A 24,889-nucleotide genomic window follows, 5' to 3' on the forward strand; every position below is an offset into this window, starting at 1 on the left:
GTTGGACCTAATCTTTGAGTGTTAATGTGTATGTGGAGCCTGAAGGTGACCCGCATCTTCAGAAGCGCCTGGCATTTTGTCAGGGGTGAAGTGAAAGTCACTCAGTCGTGTTCGACTCTTTGCGACCCCATGGACTTCTGCATGGAATTCTCCAGTCCAGAATACTGGAGTGGGTAACCTTTCCCTTCTTCAGGGGATCTTCCCAACCCAGGGATCGAACTGAGGTCTCCCGAATTTCAGGCAATTTCTTTACCATCTGAACCACCAGGGGGAGGTGCCCAGAAAACCACAAATTAGCAAAAACATCCCACAGGGATGTTTCCTTTTTGTGTTTTAAAGTCTTTTCAACAGTTTATAAATCCACCTATAGGGGGAAAAAGTGGCTTTGTGGTATTTTAAAAGAATTGTTACCATTTCTTTCTATTTTTAAATGTACATAAAAATCTGAGTCTCAGTGTAGGTTGCTGGGTTCAAATTGATGAGTGCTCTGGCATCTTCTGCTTTCATGTATTATAATAGAACTTTGATTCCTGGGAGATAATAGCTTCAGGGGAATTTTTAATATTCAAGGCAAATAAGCCCTGACCTTTCTAGTTGAAATTCCAGGCTAGGGAGGAAGAATGGTGCAGGATTAAGTGGATTTAATTCAGGATTTGGATTTAAATATATTTAGATTGAAATCCCAGAACTGCTGTTTACTCACTACAGAGGCTGGAACAAATTGGTCAGTCTCTCAAAGCCTAGGTTTTCTTATCTGTTAAATGGGAATAATAATACTACTTCAGAGTTTTGGTGTGAATATTAAATGAGTACAGAGACATAACATATAAAGCGCCTGACATGTGGTAGGAATTCAGTAAGTGTCCCTTTTCAGAGCTTTTTAGTCCTGTGTTGAAAATAAATTTCTCTGCTCAACTTGCTGCTTCTGGCAACTGTATATGGGGCTGAAATTCCATAGGTTTAAAATTGTAAATAAAATTAAAAATAAGGCAATTGAAAATTTTATGTAGACTACAATTAATTTAGTCATCATTTAACACTCTGAAGTAAGATTTGAAATTCTGTCATTCATTCTATCCAAAAAAGTAGTTCCAGAAAGAAAATTTCTAATTTTGTCTTCTTAAATTTTATCTTGAATAGTATCAAATTTATAGAAAATTGCAGTGGTATACAGATCTTTATTTGTATTTGCCGATATTTAACATTTTGCCAAGTTTTGTTTTCATTCTCACTTTCTCTACCCGCACCCACACCCACACATGCACTTCTTTTCTTTACTATTTGAGACTAAGTTGCATATATTGTGCTCCTTGGTAAGCACCAGTGTATTATATGGATATTTTCATACATGACCATAATAGATGTGCCATTTCAGGAATTTTAATTAAATTTTTTTATACAGTTTTAAACATTATTTTCTATTTACAGTTACTACCAAATATTGAACACATTCCCTGTGTTGTGCAGTACATCCTTGAGCCTATCCTATACCCAATAGTTTGTACTTCCTATTCTCCTATCCTTACTTCACACCTCCCTGCCCACACTGGTAACCATTAGTTTGTTCTCTATATTTGTGAGTCTGCTTCTTTGTTATAATCACTTCTGCTGCTGCTGCTGCTAAGTCGCTTCAGTCGTGTCCGACTCTATGCGACCCCATAGACGGCAGCCCATCTGGGATTCTCCAGGCAAGAACACTGGAGTGGGTTGCCATTTCCTTCTCCAATGCATGAAAGTGAAAAGTGAAAGTGAAGTCGCTCAGTCGTGTCCGACTCTAGCAACCCCATGGACTGCAGCCTACCAGGCTCCTCTGTCCATGGGATTTTCCAGGCAAGAGTACTGGAGTGGGGTGCCACTGCCTTCTCCGTGTTATAATCACTAGTTTGTTGTATTGTTCAGATTCCATCATATGGTATTTGCCTTTGTCTCACTTCATTAGCATAATGCCCTCCAAGTCCATCCATATTGCTGCAAATGGCAAATTTAGTCCTTTTTTACCGCTAAGTAGTATTCCATTGTGTATATATGTGTATGTATACCACATCTTCTTTATCCATTCATCTGTTGATGGAAACTTAGCTATCTTCCATGTCTTGGCTATGGTATATAATGCTGCTATGCTTTATTCCTGGGGTGCATGTATCTTTTTGAATTAGTGTTTGTTTGTTTGTTTGTTTGTTTCTCCCCAGATACATACCCAGGAGTGGAATTGCTGGGTCATATGGTGGTTTTATTTTTAGTTTTCTGAGAAACGTCCATACTCTATTCCATAGTGACTGCACCAATTTACACTTCTACCAACAGTATAGGAGGGTTCCCTTTTTTCCACATCCTTGTCAACAGGTGTTAATTTCTGTTCTCTTCAATGATGGCCATTATGACAAGTGTGAGGTGATCCCTCGTTGTGGTTTTGATTTGTGTTTCCTTTATGGTTAGAGATGTTGAGCATATTTTCCCATGGCTGTTGGCCATCTGCATTTCCTCTCTGGGAAAATGTCTATTCAGTTCTGCCCATTTTTAAATTGGGTTTTTGTTTTTTTTTAATTGAGTTGTAGGAGCTATTTATATGTGTTGGATATTAATCCCTTTGGTCATATCATTTGCAAATATTTTCTCCTTTCAATATATTTTCTTTTCATTTTGTCAGTGATTTCCTCTGCTGTGCAAAAGCTATTTGTTGTATTTGTTTACTTTTGCTTTTATTTACTTTAGGAGCCAGATCCAAAAATATATTGCTGCACTTTGTATCAAAGAGTGTTCTGCCTGTTTTCCTCTAAGAGTTTTATAGTATCTGATCTTATATTTAGGTGTTTAATTCATTTTGAGTTACTTTTGCATAGAATGTGAGAGAATGTTCGAATTCCCTTCTTTTGCATGTAGCTGTCCATTTCAGGAAAATTTTAATTGGTTTACTCATGTATCCAATCTACAGTCTATACTATATTCCAGTTTCATCAGTTTGTCCTATTAATGTCCTTTGTAACATTTTTTCCCTGAGATCAGGATTCAGTTCAGGATCACACATTGCCTTTACTTGTCTTCTCTTCAGTTATCTTTAACTGGGGATTTGTCCTCAGGCTTCCTTTGTCTTTTATGACATAACGTTTTGAAGGTTACAGATCCCTATGTTTGTGTGACGTTTCTTCAAGATTCATTTCAGATTATGCTTTTTTGGCTGGAATACCACAGAAGGGATATTGTGCTGTTTCTAGACCTGACATTCGGAAGCACGTGATGTCGTTTCCTTAATTGGTAGTGTTAATTTTGATTAGTAGGTTTCGGTGTTACCCATTTCTCCACTGTAGAGTCACTGTTTCATTTTTGGAATAAGTATAGTAACTAGTTCAAAACTATGCAGATATCCTGATCATCATCAAAACCCTATCACTAACACCGAAATCATCCATTGATGGTTTGTGCCTGAACTAAATTTCATTTTGATGGCTGCAAAATACTAATTTTTTTTTCTAATTCTGTTATTTCTTATATATGTATATATATACTTTTATTTATTTCTGTATGGCTGTGCTGGGTCTTCATTACCTTGTGAAGGCTTTCTCTGGTTGGGGTGAGCAGGGGCTGTTTGCTGTGATGTGCAGGCTTCTCATTGTGATGGCTTCTCTCGTGGAGCTTAGGCTTTAGGCACCCAGGTTTCAGTAGGGCAGCACTCAGGCTTGGTAGTTGGGGCTAGCTCCTCTAGAGCACAACCTCAGTAGTTGTGGTACACAGGCTTAGTTACTTGGTGGCATGTGGGGTCTTCCCAGACCAAGGATTGAACCCACATCCCCTGCATTGTCAGGCGGACTTTAGTGCACCACCGGGAAGTCCTCTTCTGTATCTATTAGCTGACATTCTACCATAAGAAAGAGCATTTCTCTTCTCCCCTGTTTGTTTATGTACGTATATATTATTGATGAGAGTTCATGGGTTCTTATTTTAGTCAACAGATTACAATTCATTGCTGTGCTTATTTATTTTGATCCTCGAATTGTACAGATTTGGCCAGTGGGAGCCCCTTCAATTTGGTTCCAAGCCCTTTCGACACAGTCCCATCATTTTCTTCAGCATATCCTTATTTTCTGCCATAAGATGTTTCAGACTCATCTACCTTTGCCTTGCCTTGGAAAGAGCCATTTCTCCAAAGAACTCTGGTTCCTTCTACTGGAGAATGGGTTTTAGAAACCAGAATCTGAGTTAACACTTTTTAAACATTGGAATTCCTAAATTCTTAGTGAAGGGGCAATGGGGAAGGATTTTGGAGACTAAAATCTGCTGTGAAAGCTTAGTTTTCCATAAGTTTAATAGTTTGAACACTTGTGTTTTCACTTCTTAGATCTGAGTAAAAATATTCTTGTAATCCCACTCAGATTTGCTAGTATGTTTACTTACCAGAGTCGTCATTTTTTAAAGTGGATCTTAAGGAATTTGAAATAAACAGCAGAGATTGCTTCACTGTTGAAATTTTCTCAGTTGTTTATTTTAGCATTTAACATCTATTTGAAATAAATGCCATCTCATTTTATATATAAGATAATAGATCTCTCATCATATATATATCTAAGTAAAGGTATTTGTAAAAGCTAATGACAAAATGTGCATTTGTTTTCAGTTTTAGATCATGTAGTGTGGCTGCAGAGGTTTTTTTTTTTTAATTGAAAATGCTGTTAAAGAACTTCATATTTATAGGTCATTTGTATCTTCCAGGACGTTTGAAGTAACAGAACTTGCTTGTGAGTCTTCATTATTGTTTTCATAGGGAAAAAGAAAGTGAAAGTCGTTCAGTCGTATCTGACTCTTTGTGATGACATGGACTATACAGTCCGTGGAATTCTCCAGGCCAGAATACTGGAGTGGGTAGCCTTTCCCCCTCTCCAGGGGATCTTCCCAACCCAGGAATCGAACCCAGGTCTCCCTCATTGCAGGAGGATTCTTTACCAGCTGAGCCACAAGGGAAGCCCAAGAATACTGGAGTGGGTAGCCCTTCCTCCTCTCCAGGGGATCTTCCCAACCCAGGAATCGAACCGGAGTCCCCTGCATTCCAGGTGGATTCTTTACCAACTAAGCTATCAGGGAAGCCCAGACAATTCTTAAATATTTTATTATATACTACTATGCCAAAGCCTTTGACTGTGTGGATCACAATAAACTGGAAAATTCTGAAAGAGATGGGAATACCAGACCACCTGACCGGCCTCTTGAGAAATTTGTATGCAGGTCAGGAAGCAACAGTTAGAACTGGACATGGAACAACAGACTGGTTCCAAATAGGAAAAGGGGTTCATCAAGGCTGTATATTGTCACCCTGCTTATTTAACTTCTATGCAGAGTACATCGTGAGAAACTCTGGGCTGGAAGAAGCACAAGCTGGAAACAAGATTGCCGGGAGAAATACCAATAACCTCAGATATGCAGATGACACCACCCTTATGGCAGAAAGTGAAGAAGAACTAAAAAGCCTCTTGATGAAAGTGAAAGAGGAGAGTGAAAAAGTTGGCTTAAAGCTCAACATTCAGAAAACGAATATCATGGCATCTGGTCCCATCACTTCATGGGAAATAGATGGGGAAACAGTGGAAACAGTGTCAGACTTCATTTTTCTGGGCTCCAAAATCACTGCAGATGGTGACTGCAGCCATGAAATTAAAAGACGCTTACTCCTTGGAAGGAAAGTTATGACCAACCTAGATAGCATATTGAAAAGCAGAGACATTACTTTGCCAACAAAGGTCCGTCTAGTCAAGGCTGTGGTTTTTCCAGTAGTCATGTATGGATGTGAGAGTTGGACTGCAGAAGGCTGAACGTGGAAGAATTGATGCTTTTGAATTGTGGTGTTGGAGAAGACTCTTGAGAGTCCCTTGGACTGCAAGGAGATCCAACCAGTCCATTCTAAAGGAGATCAGTCCTGGGTGTTCATTGGAAGGACTGATGCTAAAGCTGAAACTCCATACTTTGGCCACCTCATGTGAAGAGTTGACTCATTGGAAAAGACTCTGATGCTGGGAGGGATTGGGGGCAGGAGGAGAAGGGGACGACAGAGGATGAGATGGCTGGATGGCATCACCAACTTGATGGACTTGAGTTTGAGTGAACTCCGGGAGTTAGTGATGGACAGGGAGGCCTGGCGTGCTGCGATTCATGGGGTCGCAAAGAGTCGGACACGACTGAGCGACTGAACTGAACTGAACTGAATGTTAATCTGCCATCACAGTAATTGGGTTAAGGTGGGCCACGCAGTCACCCAGATCTCAGACAGATAATTCCCACCTAGTTCTTGTTTTCCCTTTAGCTGGCATTGTTATGTTTCCATAATACTCTTTTTAACATGTGCTAGTATATCAGTGTTTATAACTTCCAGCTTGGTATCTCTGCTAAGTTCCTGAAACAGGTTTTAAACCTAAGTGAAAGCAGTTCTTTATAAGAACAGCACCTCCTTCAGCCTCTTTTGCAAAGTGGCTGTGGCCACTGGTTTGTCCTCATAAAATGGGCCAGCTGCTTGTTTTTAGGACAGATTCTAGAAATGGTATCTCACGGATGGGAGAAGTTCTGTCTCCAAGCTTGCTCAGCTCTTCATATTTGTGATTAGAATGGACTTGGGGATCAGGTTTCCTAATGGTCAACAATCATGAGACCTTCGGTTGTGCTCTTTTCAACTCAAAAAGAATATGTTCTTTTCAGCTCAAACTGTTGCAGAGGCCTGCTTTCATAGCTGCTGACCCGTTCTCTTTTTCCTTCTAGAAATGACGCTTCTCTCCTCCCAGTCTTCATCACTGATGGCCCCTTCTGGTTCTGTGTCCACTGAAAACCCAGAGCAAAGGATGCTAGAGAAGAGAGCCAAGGTGATAGAGGAACTTCTTCAGACGGAAAGAGACTACATCCGGGATCTGGAGATGTGTATTGAGCGGATCATGTTTCCCCTGCAACAGGCACAGGTGGGAACTAGTGGAGAAAGTGAGCTTTGCCATGAACATGGTTCTCCAGGCCTAAGGCTTAGGGTACAGGAGCTTTCACCACAAAGATTTATTGGGTTTGAAATAAAGGTTGTGACTGCGGCTCTTAATTCAAGGGCCCAAGTTGACACGTGTCATCAGCTTAAGCCTTCCCCATCCTGTCACTTATCAAGTCCGTTATTAACTTACTAACTTAAGTTACTGCAATAACTCCTAGGACATTTCCTGTTTCTGTGGTGAAAACAGTTCCAGTGAGTCTAGAGTTACCACTTTACACTTTACTGGGAAGCTTTGCAGTAATATTAATATATTGAAGTCTGGTGATGGTTTACCTGTCTGTAGCATCTGATTTACAGGTTTATTCCAGAAACTCTTACTAATATGTGTATGCTAGACACTCTCTTAAATGCTGGGGATGAGGCAGGGGGGAGGGTTAACGGTATCCTGGGGATTTACAGTCCATCCTGTTGCTTGTTACTTGACCGCCTGGGCTCAGCTTGGGTATGGACTCCTGGAACAGTCACTCATAAGAATTCTAGGAAGTGGATGGTGCCATCAGGTTTTGGGTCCTGGGTGGAATTTCTGTCTCAGTATAATAATTGTACAATTATTATACAGTTAACAGAAATTGGTTCTGCAGTCATTTCACTATGGTAATGGGGATGGGGGAGCAGAAAGTAGTTGGATCAAGGACAAAAGGTGGCACTGAAGGTGATGCCAGATGTTCCCATTCTGGAAACCTCATGAGAGTGGTGAAGATGACCTTGAGGGATTTTTGTATCATCCTTGAAGAGATGTTCCTAATGTGAATGATATGCTATTAATTTTGTTTCTATGCATCTTTGTTTTGTTTTCCTTTCTCAGATACCAAACATTGATTTTGAGGGACTTTTTGGAAATATGCAGATGGTGATTAAGGTCTCAAAACAATTATTGACTGATCTGGAAATCAGCGATAACATAGGTATGAGCCCCTGCTGTTATTTCAGAAACAGGTTTTTTTTTTTCTTTTCTTTTATAGGAGACAGAGGAGAAGAGCACTGGTATTTAATAGTTTTACTAGGAAAATGAAGTTTTAGTTACTTAGTTCCAAGGTTATTTGGTCTACTTTGTGGTGATATTGGATGCTTGCAATAGAAGAAATTTTTGTTGTTACATGGTGTGATATTTTTCAGATTGACAGTTGCAGTCTTTTAGTGGGTCATGAAATCATTTTAGGACCCGGTAACTCAGTGGGTTTATCTTACAGCTAAGGAACCAATCACATTTAGATAAACCCCAGTATTATAGTACTGCTGGCAGATTCGTCCAACTTTGTGCAGGAAGAAGACATTGTCTTTGTTATTCTGGTCAGGAACAAACCTGCCATCTCTCCAGGAAGGGGAATCTGTCTCTATCCTCCAAGGTTTTCTGTTATACAAACATCCTTGGAAATCTAATCTGGAATAAGAGCTGTCCCAAATCATGTAGAAGTACCATGGAGAATTGATCTTCAAAAGGTTGCCTTTATCTTTACTCTTATTAATAAATCTACTGAACGATTTCTTTAAAAAATTAATACCCAGTATATATATATTTACAATAAAATAGAAAATATCAGAATACACTGTAAATAATAACTACACTTTTTGAAATTTTTATTTCAGTTCTACATATATGTCCACTGAGTCATGATTTAAAATGTGTTTATTCACATGGGTCATTGTGAAAAACGTTTGAAAAACAATTATCTATTTCTTATAAACAAGGGAATTGTGTTCGTTATCTATTGCCGTGAAACAAATTATACTAAAATTTAGTGCCTTAAAACAGAAGCAGGTCACATTTCCTTTGGTTCAGGAATCTGGGAGTGGCTTAGCTAGGTGATTCTGGCTCTGAGTCTCTCATGAGGTCGGAGTCGAGCTGTTATCTGGGCCGCCAGCGTCTGGGGCTCAATCAAGGATCTGGTCCCACAGGTTCACTCAGATCATCAGTCCTCAGTTCCTTGCCATGTAGGCCTCTTCACTTTCATGACAGTGGCAGCTAGCTTTCCCCAAACTGTGTGATCCAAGAGAGAGAGGAGGCTTGAGATGGGAGCCAGTGTCTTCTATAACCTGGTCTCAGATGTGACACACCATCGCTTCTGCCATATTTTACTTGTCATACAGACCAGTTCTGGTACCACGTGGGAGGGGACTTCCTGTCACTTTGGTATTTTATTAGAATCAAAGTGACAGGATGCTACCACAGTTCTAGCCATCCCACTACACACACAACATCCAACAGAAGGAAAAAGTGACCCTGTGTCATTTAAGGATAAGCGGACCTTTCCAGAGTCCCCTCACTGGAATTCTCTGTTTTTCATTGGCCAGAACTGGTCACATGCCTATGCCTACGTAAATCACTAGAGAGGGGAATGGGCTCATGATGTTGACTTAAGCTAGGTGGTGTTGACCTGACTCATCAGGGAGAGAAGTGGATATAAGAATAGTCGGGGCTCTGCCCTCCTGCAGAAGGGGGTGGTGGCTGTGGAATGGTAGGTGATAGTGCAGCTTGGTTAATGTTTCTCCAGGGTTTATAGTACTCCACACACCCTTTCAAGGTACATCAAGCTTGATTGCACTTGTTCCCTACAACAGCCCTGTGAGGTTAACCTGCTATTAATCTTAGTTTACAGATGAGGAAACTGAGACTTGCTCAGGAGAGTAATTTGCCCAGGGTCACATGGCTAGTACTGTGTTATCAGGTCTTTCCTGTGGGCTCTGCATATGCTGTTAGCCTCTGTACAGAACAGCTGCTTATGTATTACTAGTACTTTATGGAATGGCAAGAGAAACTGAAGCCTGGGATCCTGCTCTCAGCCTCACTGTAGAGGCCAGAGGTCAGGAAAGTTGAGGAAGGAGACACACATGTTGACCGGAGGAAGCCATGGTGACCCCATTTTTATAGAATGATATTATTACCTGTATATTATGACAAGAATAAAAGAAGAAATGAAACAGAATATCCATAATCTCACCCCATACGATTTTAGCCATTTTATTTCTCCCCTTCCCCTCTTGCCCCAAGACACCAAGAATTTAGGTAGCAGACTGAGATGAGCTGAAGGCACACAGAGGATGGGGGAGGAGAGGGCCTGGGAACGAAAGGGCTTAGGGCCTGAGAGGAGGGTTAGCTTTACAAGGAGGGACAGTGTGCAGTGACCATGATATACAGTAGGCAAAACAGGCTGAATGAGCGCACCAGGCTGGGGGGCTTCAGTCTTGGTCAACAGGAGGCCAGGCAGTGCACTCGGGGGGAATTAATAAAGGACAAGGTTTTGCATATCTGATAAGGGAAGGTTCTGGAAAGTCAGGGAAGGCAAATTAAAGCATTGTTCAGCTACTTGCAAAGGGCAGATTGACTTGAATTGTATAAGCAGTGTTTTATTTTTCTTAAGTTTAATATGTAATATATATTTTAAGTGTAACTTACTTTTAATTTTTCACATGGCATAAAATTTGAAAAGTACAAAGAACTGCTTAATGAAAACTCTATCTGTCCCTGCCACTTAGCTCTTCTCAACCAGAAACAACTAATGTTACTAGTTTTCTTATATCTCCTTTTGGATTCATAACAGAACTTACATATGTATTTTCTCTACCCTGGTCCCCCATCACCATTTTTTTTAAAAATTAGATAAACAGAAGCATACTATTCAAACTGCTCTGTAGTATGCGTGACTCCCCTTTTAAAAGTATGCCTCCCAAGCAGTTTTTAATCACCTAGGAATAGAAATGAAAAAAGTATACAGTGAATAATGTGGTGAAATTCCAAGGTAATCCAGGATGCTGGAGAAAGCGTCTTTGAATTAATTTATAAGCCTGATTGGAGAAGAATTCTAGTACAGGCAGGACAAGGGTCCACAGGGAAAGAGAGAATAGTCGGTGTTCGGGGCTTGGATGACTTAGAACATGAGGAGGTTGAGATGAGAAAGAAGTACCAGGAGACTCTGAATATCTGGTAATATGTAAGGAACTGGCTTTTAATTATTTTAAACATGTCCCACAGAAAGAAATATATTTTACATAACGGCCAGGATCCGTGTCTGTGTGTGTCTGTGCTTACTTTTACTGTGTCCAGTGTTTTCTGTTCCATTCTGTTTCCTCAGATATGTGCTGATCGTACCCATAAAGTAGAGTCCATGACCTATTCATGGGTTGTGACCTAAATTTGAAAAGACACTATAAGTTAAGGCATAGCTTTGCTAGGTTGTAGTTGATGTAGAAGAGTCACAGTTGCAGAGGTTGGAAACCCTTGAATGGAGGTGTGTGCAGAGTCATGGGTGTCAGCATGAAGGTTCTAGGAGTGCTGGGTGGTGGGTAGGGGGCTGGAGGATACGAAGGGAAGAAGCCAGGCAAATATCAGTTGGTGAAACTGAATGGAGACACTGGTGGCCCAGGGTCTCCACAGTGGCCCTGAAGGTCAAGAGGAAGCAGCCCCACTCTTTAACGCCTGGGCCCTTGAGTCACAGGGTTGACTAAGGCTGCCAGTGGGACAGCAGCACAAGTGTGATGTGTGTGGACATAGTCAAGGCTCTTGGAGGAAGGAGCTATAATTAAGGAAATACATTTCATTTAAATAAAAAGTGCTCTGCACGAGAATAGGGAATTCCATGGGATGTAACATGGAGGAAACAGGTGACCTTGTAGAGAGAGATGGGGCTCCCTGAGGGAGTGGCTCATGCTCAGAGCAGCTGGGAGAGAGAGGTGCTTGTAGGGGAAGCAGTAAGTAGGGCCATATGTTGAGGGAGAAGCTCAAGAATGAGAGGATGTTGTCTTTTGGGGAGCAGTGCAAGCTGAAGAAGGAAGGAGCAGGTTCTCTGAGAGAGGGAAGAGGCGCAAGAGGAAGGGTTTTAACAAATCCGGGAGTCTGCATGCTCAGGCAACTGCTCTAAGTGCAACTGCTCTGCGGAAGTCTGTTTAGGAACTGTTCCTTTTCCCAGCTGGTGTAGACTGCGGGGGGAGGGGGGCCTGTGGGTAGATTTCAAAGAGTCCACCAACTTGGATAGAAGTTTATAACAAAAATGTAGCACTGATTTAAGATATGACTGTAGGGAACAATGACTTTCTCACCAACTAAAGTCACATGCTCGTATCACATTAAGTTGCAGGTATCTAGAAGTCCCAGAAACAACCCATGTTACCAGTTTCTTATGTCACTCATCACACTTGAAATTATGGTGTGTTCGATTCATTGCTATGTTTTGCTATTCAGTGTTTTATAGAGAAGTACATATATTACTATATCATAGATTCAGGGAGTTTTATATTATGGATATTTTAATATAATAAACGTCGTTTATAGTCCTTGTATTTAATTGATGCACAAAGAAAAGATTAGAAGCTGCTGCCGTAGAAGGATCTCTTTATCTCTGTGGAGATTTGGGGCTTTGGGAGCTAAGAGGTCTTTATAGGTTCTGATCACATAACTATGTAGAGAGTACTTGATTACTCTGCCTGACTGAAAAGGGACTGGAGGCTGTTTCAGGAACTGGGTATGTGGGTGTGTGTGCATGTGTATAGGTTCTGAAAAATAAAAACATGGATGAGATAGTTCTCTTAATTTGGGGTTAAATAAGTAGAATTTAAAGCTATTACAGGGAAACAGCTTCTTGTTTAAGGGATAGGGTTATCTGGTATTAAAGTGTGGTTATATACCTTCCATTTAGGATGCTGAGAAGAGAGTTACTGAAAACACTCTGTGTTTGTGTATATTCCACAGGACCTGTGTTTCTTGATCACCGAGATGAGCTTGAAGGAACATACAAGGTTTACTGCCAGAATCACGATGAGGCCATCTCATTGCTGGAAATCTATGAGAAGGATGAGAAGATCCAGAAGCATCTTCAGGACTCCTTGGCAGATCTTAAGTAGGAGTTTTGAGCACTTCATTCCATCATAGCTCTTTAGTTCTGCCTGTTGAAAGTCATTCCCATGTCTCTCTAGACTTCTTATGACATCTATGAATCTATCGTGTTTTAAATACAAGCGATACATCATTGGAGATCCTTCTGTGTAACTTGGCCTTTTCCCGTTCTGTATCATGGAAATCTTAAGTAGCTTCCTGCTTGTAGTTACATCCATTAAAATCAGTTTTATTTATACATACAAAGTTAGCATTTTCAGGTAAGAAGCTGCCAGGAAGGTAGTTTGGTCTCGACCATCGTGAGATTCTCATGTCTTAGGGAGACAGGTTGTGAGGATGTAATATGTGTCTCAATAGGTCAGAGTGAAGTTAGGGGCTCACTGACTTTTTTAATAGACTAGAAATGCCACCATAAACATTCACAATTCCCCTTTTATCTCGTGTGTTTTTTGTCTGCCCAGCTAATAGGCATTAGCTGGACTAATACGTTCTGGGAGGAATGTGAAATTCAGCATCAGTATTTTCTCTAATCAGCTGTTTCTTCTTTTCACACTCACTGCCTTATAGGAGCCTGTACAACGAATGGTGAGTTCCTGCCGCTTTTTTGCTTTCTTCTTTCATAGACAGAAGCTAGAAGTCAAGGCAGGTCTAGAAGTAGACCTGCCTTGCTGTGTTTTCCTGCATAGCACTTACCACCAAATGACACTTTGTATAATGTTGGTTTGATTATTGTCTGCCTCTTTCCATCAGGCAGGGACTTTTTTGGTTCACTGCTAAATCCACAGCACCTGGAACACTCCCTGATATCTGTTAGGTGCCTGGTAAATGTGAATGAATGAAGTTGGGAAGTAGGGTGAGAGAACGGAGCTGTATTAGGAACAACAAATACTGGCTACAGGCCCGGTGTTACTGACAGTTGACCAGAGTCTCTGTTTTCCCTTCTCTTGTAGGGGATGCACAAATTATATTAACCTGGGCTCCTTCCTCATCAAACCAGTGCAGAGAGTTATGCGTTACCCATTGCTGCTGATGGAGTTATTGAATTCCACCCCTGAATCCCACCCAGATAAAGTGCCTTTAACCAGTGCAGTCCTTGCAGTCAAGGAAATCAACGTTAACATTAATGAGTATAAACGTCGAAAGGACCTGGGTAAGAAAAGCATACTTGCTGAAAAGGAGGCACGCCCTTGAGAATGTTCTCCTCAAAAGAATTAATTACTAAACCAGAGGTGGACAGGCAGGTGGTAGGTAATAGGGCTGTGGTGAAGAAATGGTAATAGAATTTGGGGAAAATGAGATCATGAAAGAAAGAAAGCAATGATGATAATAAAAGCACAGCCATGCATGTTGGAAATCAGGCATGTGTGACAAAGCTTATAGCAATGAGTCTTTCCCAGGAGATATGAAGATCAGTTAGAGAATGGCTGATCAGGACAGTTCCTTCAAGTTGAGTGCCTGCCTGCCTTCTCATCTCATTGAAGGGAGTCCCTTTGGGTCCATTCTTGCATCTCTTTGCTCTGCATGTTTGCTTCCACTTAAGCTAGAAGTTTCTTGTCTTCTTTCAGAAAACCCCAGTTTGCTCACCTCTCTGGCCCTATCAGTCCTGCCTCTGGTCTGAGCCCCTCCCCTCACCCTAAAACTGTGTGGTCAGTCAACAAACCACCCACTCTTTCTTTATGATAGAGGACAAACTGAACCATGTCCTCTGTCTCATGAAATCTCTTGTCAAAACTTTGATTTTGAATACTCAATGAGTATTGCATGGTGCCCATGCTATAATAAACTGATTTATCATTCATATCCTCAAAGAATCTATAATGTAGCCTCTCTGCCTGTTTCTCCACTACTCTGCATATTTATCTAAAATCATTTCCCCCTCCTGCTTCAGCTATGTCACCCATGTGTATGTGTGATGTTGGCTGTGGCTGTTAAAGCCCTCTGGCCATCGAGCCCTTTGTCTTGGTTCATATCTCGTCATATAATGTCATCTTCATCTCCTACAACAGTTAAGTGTGCTTTTCTCTGCCACCCAGACTTCCCTTGCTACCCTTCTACTGTTATTTCTGGGGTTTTCTGCAGACTGACTGATGTATGAGACACAGTCAGATAACTCCTGCATAGCATTTCACTGTGTGAGATGATTGGATATAAATATCTCATTTGTGTATGAGACCATTTAAGGTGGGCAGGTACTGTTACTGTCTTCATTTTATTGGAAAGGAAAATGAGGCTCAGAGAAATTAAGTGAATTATTTAAGGCCACACTGTTTTTTTTTTGGCCATGCCTCACAGCTTGTAGGACCTCAGTTCCCTGACTAGGGATTGAACCTGGGCCCTGGCAGTGAAAGTGCATAGTCCTAACCACTGGACCATCGGGGAATTCCCTAAGGCCACACCTTGATGAAGTGACAGACCCAGGCATTGTAACTCAGAGGTTGTCTTGACTCCAGATCTTAGGCTTTTTACCTCCACGACCTTCCTACGTTGTCTCTAATCTTCTCCAGTCTCCGCTGTTCTCTGGGTATCCGATCTGTCCATAAATGGTGATTTGGATTAATACTTTGTGGGCTCAGTCATAAGCTCACTGAAAATAAGCACTAGCTCGAGTTTGGGTTGTTAGTCTTGTGTGTAGTCTCTCCATGCTTGGAAGAGGGCTTTCTCCACTCACCAGTTTGACTCACTCCCCAGTTCTCAAGTACCGAAAGGGTGATGAAGATAGCCTCATGGAGAAAATTTCCAAACTGAACATCCACTCCATCATCAAGAAATCCAACCGGGTTAGCAGTCATCTGAAGCATCTCACTGGCTTTGCTCCACAGGTGAGGTTACTGCCCTTGATGGTTCAGCATGTCTTTGGCTGCTTTTCAGGACTCCACAGGGCAGCCTACATGGTGTGAATTGGTAAGATTCCCCTCTTAGTATCCTCTTGGTGTTTGCTAGCTGGTAGATAAAACCTCTTGCAGCTACTGTTTGTTTATCTGGTTGCCTTGGGTCTTAGTTGTGGCATATGGGATCTAGTTTCCTGCCAGAGATTGAACCCAGGCCTGCTGCATTGGGAGCATGGAGTCTTAGCCACTGGACCATCAGGGAAGTTCCTCTACTGTTTATTTAAATCTACTGCCCCCCGCAACCCTCCATCTGAGCCTTAAGCTGCTTACAAAGACAAATCAGGAAGCCAAATCTGTCACCATATAAGAGTTATCATGGTTTTAGACACCCATAAGGAGTTTATCATCTGTTTGGGGAATCAAAATTGTGGACATGTGAGGGTAGAAGGGATTTAGGAGATCACCTAGCTGAGTGCCTTGTAAAACAGCCACAGAGAAGATCCAGAGTCTCCAAATTTCATGTGCTGAACCATGTGAATGTGATTACAGTCAGTGGAAAATACCAACTAAAGAATCAGTTGCTAAGCTTTGCAGTTTGATCTCTACACAGTGTGTTACTTAAGTAAACAGGAGCTCCGTGAGAGTGAGCTTCATGTTGGCAAGATTTAATCTGAGCTTTAAAGGAGATGGGCAGGTTTGGCATAGGGAGGGAGGGCAAACCTGGCCAGGCAGCAGCACCGGTGAAGCCGACAGCCTGACCAGCAGGGGGTTTTGTCAGGAACAGAGCGGGGTTGGGTGGAGACAGGCGTACCTGTGTATACTCAGGAGCTCTGTCAAAGCCTGGAGAAGTGCTTAAATCCAATTCCATATGATTCAGAAACATCAAAGGCTTAAAATTTAAACAAAAGATGTGCGTAAGAAAGATGCATTTCTAGTAAGATCAACCGAGGGAGAGTCCAAACTTGCTAACAGCACTTACTTACTTTGAACAGATTAAAGATGAAGTATTTGAAGAAACAGAGAAAAACTTCCGAATGCAAGAAAGATTAATCAAATCTTTTATCCGAGACCTTTCTCTCTACCTCCAGCACATCCGCGTGAGTAAAGACCTTGCTCTTGTTAGAATTGCTGACAGTGTAATTCCAGCCGTTCTCCTATTCATCCAGCATATTGCTTAACGAACGTGGAATAACCTGGACTCAAATGACCATTATACCATGACAAGCTTTTTATTGGGATTCTTGCAGATTATTTAAAAGTTAAACATCAGAAGATCAGCACTGTTGTATTCATAGTAAGGGGACCTAGCTCTTACCTTCATCTCTTTCAGTCTTCATGCTTTTTTCTCTGTTTACTATATCCAGTTATATAAGAAGCACTCATCACAGTTCATTTTGTCAGAATCATTTTGAAGATCAAATAGTAAGAGAATGGTTCCTATGGGGGGTGTACTTCCTAATAATCATATTCATCTACAGCTGTCCGTGGGCCTCTAAGGCTATTAGAGCCACGGATATGTCTAGAGAGTTGGAAGAACTTAGGAGATCATGGAGGCCCCGGTCTTCCTTGCCTGAGGCAGGGCTTCCTTCATGAAGTCAGCTCCAGGACTAGAACCCTTTCTCTTAATATCTGTAATTTCTCTGCTGCTTTAATAGAAATTAGGGCTTCCCTGGTAGCTCAGCTGGTAAGAATCCACCTGCAATGCAGGAGACCCTGGTTTGATTCCTGGGTCAAGAAGATCTGCTGGAGATTTAATAGAATAGTATTTAAATAAATATACCATATACCCCTGTCCCTCATGCAGGAAAATCTCATCCTGTGAAATAATTTCCTTTAAAAGAGATCCTTTGCTTTTTAAAAAAATTATTTTTTCTTATTATTATCATCATTTTTTAACTAAGTAAAATGGTGTAGAATTCAAAAACTGCCAAAGGAATGTTGTTGTCGTTCAGGTCCTAAGTCGTGCCCAACTCTTTGTGACCCTGTAGACTGAAGCAGACCAGGCTTTCCTGTCTTTCACTGTCTCAGAGTTTGCTCAAATTCATGTCCATCGAGTTGGTGATGCTATCCAACCATTTCATCTTCTGCTGCTTTCTTTTCCCTTTGCGTTTAGTCTTTGCCAGCATCAGGGTCTTTCCCAGTGAGTCAGCTCTTTACATCAGGTGGCCAAAGTATTGGCATTTCAGCTTCAGCATCAGTCCTTCCAGTGAATATTCAGGATTGATTTCCTTTAGGATTGACTGGTTTGATCTCCTTGCTGTCCAAAGAATCTTATCCATTACTAAGTTTGAAAGCACCAGTTCTTTGGCACTCAGCCTTCTTTATGGTCCAACTCTCACATCTGTACATTACCACTGGAAAAGCCATTGCTTTGACTACGTGGACCTTTGTTGGCAAAGTGATATCTGTGCTTTTTAATACACTGTCTAGGTTTGTCATAGCTATTCTTTCAGAAGCAAACATCTTTTAATTTTGTGGCTGCAGTCACTGTCCGCAGTGATTTTGGAGCCCAAGAAAATAAAATCTGCCACGACTTCTTTTTCCCCATCTATTTGCCATGAAGTGATGGGACCAGATGCCACCATCTTCGTTTTCTGAGTGTTGAGTTTTAAGGAAACTTTTCCACTCTCAAGGGGCTCTTTAGTTCCTCTTCACTTTCTGCCATTCGTGTGGTAACATCTGCATATCTGAGGTTGATGATACTTCTCCCAGCAGTCTTGATTCCAGCTTGTGATTCATCTAGCCCACATTTTGCATAATGTACTTTGCATATAAGTGAAGTAGGCAGGGTGACAATATATAGCCTTGATGTACCCCCTTTCCCAATTTTGAACCAGTCCATTGTTCCATGCCTGGTTTTAACTGTTGCTTCTTGACCTGCATATAGGTTTCTCAGGAGACAGGTAAGGTGGTCTGGTATTCCCATCTCTTTAAGAATTTTCCAGTTTGTTGTGATCCACACGGTCAAAGACTTTAGTGTAATCAATGAAGCAGAAGTAGATGTTTTTCTGAAATTCTCTTTTTCTGTGATGCTGTGGATGTTGGCAGTTTGATCTCTGATTCCTCTGACTTTTCTAAATTCAGCTTGTACATCTGGAAGTTCCTGGTTCACATACTGTTGACTTAAGTCATTAAGTCATTATATTTCTTTTTCTGTGATTTGGGTGTATTTGAGGGCATTTCTATTATTTATTTGTTTATCATTAGTTATCTACTAATTATTAGTTATCTATTGCAGTATAGTTGCTTTCCAGCGTTGTGTTCGTTTCTCCTGTACAGCAAAGTAATTCAGCTACATGTATATGTGTATCCCCTCTTCCTTGGATTTCGTTCCCATTTAGGTCACCACGGAGCATTGAGTGCAGTTCCCTGACTGTATACAGTCAGTTCTCATTAGTTATCTGTTTTATACATAGTAGTGTATATGTAAATCCCATTCTCCTTCCCGGCTTGGTATTCACACATTTGTTCTCTGTATCTGTGTCTCTATTTCTTCTTTACAAATCAATTCATCTATACTGTTTTTCTAGATTCCACATGTATGTGTTAATATATGATGCTTGTTTTTCAGTTTTTTACTTATTTCACTGTGTGTGGAGGAAATGGCAACCCACTCCAGTATTCTTGCCTGGAGAATCCCCATGGAAAGAGGAGCCTGGTGGGCTACAGTCCATGGGGTCACAAAGAGTCAGATATGACTGAGCGACTAAGCACACTCCGGATGGATAGTCTCTAGGTCTCTCCATGTCTCTGCACATGACAGTTTTGTGCCTTTTCATGGCTGAGTAATATAGTAATATTCCATTGTGTGTTTTCATACACCACATTTTTTTTTATCATTCCCCTATTGGTGGATATTTAGGTTAGTTCCATGTTCCAGCTATTGTAAATAATGCTACAATGAATACTGAGTTGTGTGTATGTTTTTGAATTGTGGTTTTCTCTGAGAATATGCCCAAGAATGGGATTCATGGGTCATTTAGTAATTTTGGTTTTAGTCTTTTAAAGAACTTCCATGCTGTTCTCTCGGGTTTCCCTGGTAGCTGAGATGATAGAGAATCTGCCTGCAGTGCAGGACACTTGGGTTTGATCCCTGGGTTGGGAAGATCCCCTGGATAAGGGAATGACTACCCACTCCAGTGTTCTTGCCTGGAGAATCCCATGGAGAGAAGAGCCTGGCAGGCTACAGTCTACAGGGTGGGAAAAAGTCAGACACACTGAGTGACTAGCACTTTCACACTGTTCTCAACAGTGGCTGTATCAATTTACATTCTGGACGCACTTATTTATTGATTTAATGTTCTTTTCTTATTGACTTATAGTACTTTTGTATATGTTGGAGGAAATAGCCTTTTATTTGAGATGATGGTTTACAAATACCACACACACACCCCCGTTTGTTGACTTTTGAATTTGCTTAAGATTTTTCTGTGTGTAGAAGAGTTTTATTTTTGTGTAATCTAATAGAACTTTTATGGCCTCTTCATTCTGTGTCATACTTTAAAAGGGCTTTTCCATCCCAAGAAAATTTTTAAAAGATCTCCTATGTTTCAGTACTTTTATCATTTTATATTAAAGTCATAAATCTAGCTGAAATTCACATTAGCACATAAGGTTTGAGGTAGGAATCCAGCTTTTTGCTTTTTATCTAGTTGTCATTAGCATTTATTGAGTAATCCCCACTTTTTGATATGCTTCCTACATTTTTTTTAAATAGCAAACTCTCCTCATTTTAAAATTGTGATTAAGGGTACTTCCCTGGCAGTCCAGTAATTAAGACTCTGTGCGTCCATTGCAGGGGCTATGAGTTCCATCTCTGATTGAGGAACTAAGATTCTGCATGCTGCAGGGGGCCAAAAAAAATGAATAAAAATTTGATTAAAGATCAGGGCTTATAAGACTTTTCAGGAGCACACTGGCTTAAAGTGAGAGATTTGACCAAGTATATTTCCCTTGCCTTAGGACTCTTCCCTACAGTTCCTCTAATTTTGTTGTCTCCCTATTGACCATCCCCCCCGCCCCCCATGTTTTCTAAATACATAGCAAGTGTACACTGGAGCCCCCAGGTCTTAAAAGGCTTGTCTCCACAGCAGTGGGTGACAGCCCTTGGACAGGCAGGTCAGTTTGGTTCCCATTGCTAACTGCCATCTAGGGTGGATGATGGAGGCCGGAAGTTCTGTCTGGTCTTACCCGTGTTTGTACTTGGCCGCAGGAATCAGCATGTGTGAAGGTGGTGGCTGCCGTGAGCATGTGGGACGTGTGCATGGAGAAGGGACACAGAGACTTGGAACAGTTCGAGAAGGTGCATCGCTACATCAGTGACCAGCTCTTCACAAACTTTGTAAGTGACTCTTCAGCCCACTTTGCTTGCATCGGCCCTTTTCCCAGGGTTCTATCTAACATCCAGCTCTTGGCGAAGTTCATGCCGTAGAGACGTGCTTCCATGGACCAGGAGTCCTTGTGCCCTGTAGTTAAATTATATCAGGATTTTATATTCAGAATGTGGCATTCAGTCAGTCAGCTAAAAGGACAAGTAGGACCTGCATGTATGCAAAGAGATTTTTTTTTAATAGTTAGTGACCAGCCCAATTTCAGGCGACAAAGGAAAACTAGGAAATTTAATCTGGTATCACTGTTGATAACTGACCAAAAGAAAACAACTAAAGGATTAATGATTTTAAAAGGAATATTTTGGCACAGTTAATAGTTTAACAAGTAGATCTTTGAAATGGCACAAACTACTTTATAAAGACTACTAAATGTCAGATTGCTTGGGAAACTCTAAATGGAGAGAGAGAGAGATATCCTGAGTAGAAATGGATGGGCTTTGCTAGGATCTTGGAGGTCTCTGGATGCTTGAGGCTAAGAAAACATGATAGTTGGGAAGCTTACAGGTATTCTGACTGTAGCATCTTCGTTAAAGTTTACTAAGTACCTATTTATGTTCTTTTTGTATCCATATTATGCCCTTGATATCTATCCCTTTAGAATTAGGCAAAAATCTTTGAAAAGTGAAAACAGATTATTATTAAGTAGTTATGAGTAGAAGATATGATGGGTGTGTGAAAGTTTGTCTACCGCAGATTTATGTAACAACTAAATCTTTTTATTTTTTATTGACTTATGGTTGACTTACAATGCTGTGTTAATTACTTCTGTACAGGAAAGTTACTCAGTTATGTGTGTGTGTGTGTATTTAGTCTTTTTCATATTCTTTTCCATTACGGTTTCTCACAGGATACTGAATACAGTTCCCTGTGCTGTACAGTAGGAGCTTGTTGTTTATCCATTCTATATATACCAGTTTGCATCTGCTAATCCCAAACTTCCATGTCTTCCCTCTTCCACCCCCTTCTGCCTTGGCAATTACCAGTCTGTTCTCTATGTCTCTGATGTTGTTTTGTGTCCTAGATAGGCTCATTTGTGTCCTGTTTTAGACTCCACATATAAGTGGTATGATACAGTGTTTGTCCTCCTGACTTAGTGTGATAATATCTGGGTCCATCCACGCTGCTGCAAATAGCATTGTTCGTTTTTAACGGTTGAGCAGTATTCCACTGTGTTGTGTACCACGTTTTCTTTATCCCGTCATCTATCGAAGGGCATTAAGCTTGTGTCCATGTCTTGGCTGTTGTGAATAGTGCTGCTATGAATACATGAGGATGCACGCATCTTTCTGAATCCTAGTTTTGTCTGGATATTTGCCCAGGAGTGGGATTGCTGGATCATATGGTAATTCTATTTTTAACAATTAAACCTTAAGTTAAATTCAGGTTATGTGTAGACATGTACACATAAGTGATACCAGACAGGTGGTCACATCTGGGTTATAATGCAACATCAAGTTAATGTAGTTAAGCATTTGTCAACAGCTGTGTAGCTGTTTTGCATACTCTTTGGTGTGTGCAGATTGTTGGGTGAAGAGTTGCAAGCTGAGAAGCTTTGTGTGCAGACATCTGGTATCAGGTAGGCAGAACACTGTTGGATCTGCACAGGTTTAGCTTGGAGCAAAGCAGGTGGTGCAGGATGTAACAAAAGCCACCTGGAGAGTATTCTAAGAACAACAAATTTGAGACTGAACACCGTGCCTTTCTCATTTTCACAGAAAGAGAGGACAGAGCGGCTGGTCATCTCTCCCCTGAATCAGTTACTGAGCATGTTCACAGGACCCCACAAGCTGGTGCAAAAACGCTTTGATAAGCTTCTGGACTTCTATAACTGTACAGAACGGGCAGAGAAGCTGAAAGACAAGAAAACCCTGGAGGAGCTGCAGTCGGCTCGGAACAACTATGAGGCCCTGAATGCCCAGCTGCTAGATGAGCTGCCCAAGTTCCACCAGTACGCGCAGGGCCTCTTCAGCAACTGCGTGCACGGCTACGCTGAGGCCCACTGTGACTTTGTGCGTCAGGCGCTGGAGCAGCTGAAGCCACTGCTCTCGGTGAGACCCTCCCTCCCCATGGAGGAGGGGACTCCCAGGTTCCCCCCAAGTTTTTTTGGGAATACATGTCAGGGTTGTCAAGCTATTATTAAGCTAGGCAGGTTAACTATGTCACTTGGGTCAAGCCCATGGGGAACTGGAATTCTTGATGCCTTGACAGTGCTGGAAATCCCATGGCCTTGAATGGTCTCTTTCCACACTGAGCTACCCTGGAGGAGCTGGGCCTGTGGCCCCCTGGCTACAGTGTTGGTGGCTCACACTTGAGGAGTTTCAAGGAGACTGTGCCTGTCCTGGGGTCTTTTACGTGTGTTCTTTTCTCCCCTCTGTCTCTGTTGTTGTGCATGGACTCCAGCTACTCAAAGTCACCGGCAGGGAGGGGAACCTGATTGCCATCTTCCATGAGGAGCACAGCAGGGTCCTGCAGCAGCTCCAGGTTTTCACCTTCTTCCCAGAGTCTCTTCCCACCACCAAGAGACCATTTGAGAGGAAAACCATGGACCGCCAGTCCACCCGAAAGCCGCTCCTCGGCATGGTGAGTGGAACCAGCGACACTCATATGGCCTGGTGGTTAAGGTGTGAACTCCTGAGCAAGACCGCTCGGTTCAGATCTCAGTTCTGACAGTGACTCACTCTGTGTCCTTGAGCACATGCCTCAGTTTCCTCATGTCTAAAGCACCACCAATCGTTCTAGCTACATCATAGGGTTGTTTTGCGATTTAAATGAGTTAAAGTATGTAGAGCACTTAGGTGTTGGCCTGGCACATGGTAACCATTATTCGAGTAAGCTATCATCAACGTTATTGATTGACTCAGCTCTGTCTCTACCAATTAACAATTTAATGAATTTAAATATTTTATAATAATTGGAGAACAAAGGTTATTGAGTTCAAATCTGTCATGTGTTCATTCTTTCTTTACTTACTATCACTAGGCACCAGCAGTGTGCCAGCTGATACAGACTTCAAATGCCCTCTGCAGAGCATTCTTGGGCCTAGTCTCTACAGTGAAAGGAGTTAATAAAGGATTAATATTAATACTTTGATCAGTCAATTAAGGTAACTGGTTTAAGGATATGTTAATTCTGCCAGGCTCCCTATTTTTGATCATGTATTGGAAAAGTTATCATCTGATATATCAACTGCCAAACAGTTATTGGCTGATCACTTTTTACCTGGAGTTATTTTCATTTTGAACTCAATTCTTCCACATTCTGAAAAGTAGGGTAAGCCATATGGGGTCATAATCTACAAGACTGCTGATCTGTCTGTGCTTCAGTATTTTTGTCCCATATAATCCTGTAGACTGTAGAGCAATTATCTTTCAATTAAAAAATAAGTTAATTTAAAAAATTTTTATATGATTTTAAAGTGAGTGATAGTCACTCAGTCGTGTCCAACTCTTTGCGACTCCATGGACTATAGCCTGCCAGGCTTCTCTGTCCATTGGATTCTCTAGGCAAGAATACTGGAGTGGGTTGCCATTTCCATCTCCAGTGATCTTAAAAAAAGGGTATCACATTTTTTGTCACTTTACTTTTTCTTATTTTATGAATATTATTTGTTTTTAAAGATGAGAAGCCAAGATAAGGAAAGTCTCAGTTGTTTAGAATCATATAGCAGAATACAAGGAGACCTACTCATATTACTTAGATATTTTGATTCTTTAGGTGGCAGTTTAACCACATATTTTTATCATAGGATAACAGAGCTAAAACTAAGGATGTGTTAAATTTTTTTACTCTAGCTGTAAAGGCACCAAAACATGACCTAAGAGACTATGGTTTTTCCCCA

The 24,889-nt window shown here is 41.2% G+C and overlaps 1 protein-coding gene across 2 annotated transcripts in view; it reads left to right on the forward strand.

Annotated features, from left to right (window-relative positions):
• Positions 1 to 24,889, forward strand: part of DNMBP (dynamin binding protein) — a 117,720-nt gene that overhangs the window by 86,831 nt on the left and 6,000 nt on the right. The window contains exons 5-14 of one of the 2 annotated variants that reach the window (XM_010859537.1): positions 6,736 to 6,929; positions 7,812 to 7,911; positions 12,690 to 12,837; positions 13,401 to 13,418; positions 13,784 to 13,983; positions 15,522 to 15,652; positions 16,654 to 16,758; positions 20,874 to 21,002; positions 22,767 to 23,099; positions 23,452 to 23,631. In XM_010859537.1, the coding sequence (XP_010857839.1) occupies positions 6,736 to 6,929; positions 7,812 to 7,911; positions 12,690 to 12,837; positions 13,401 to 13,418; positions 13,784 to 13,983; positions 15,522 to 15,652; positions 16,654 to 16,758; positions 20,874 to 21,002; positions 22,767 to 23,099; positions 23,452 to 23,631 (1,538 nt within the window). The remainder of the gene's footprint in view (positions 1 to 6,735; positions 6,930 to 7,811; positions 7,912 to 12,689; positions 12,838 to 13,400; positions 13,419 to 13,783; positions 13,984 to 15,521; positions 15,653 to 16,653; positions 16,759 to 20,873; positions 21,003 to 22,766; positions 23,100 to 23,451; positions 23,632 to 24,889) is intronic. The other variant, XM_010859538.1, reaches the window with a different exon arrangement.

This window comes from Bison bison, unplaced genomic scaffold (assembly GCF_000754665.1).
Source record: "Bison bison bison isolate TAMUID 2011002044 unplaced genomic scaffold, Bison_UMD1.0 scf7180017864456, whole genome shotgun sequence".
NCBI classification, from domain to species: domain Eukaryota; kingdom Metazoa; phylum Chordata; class Mammalia; order Artiodactyla; family Bovidae; genus Bison; species Bison bison.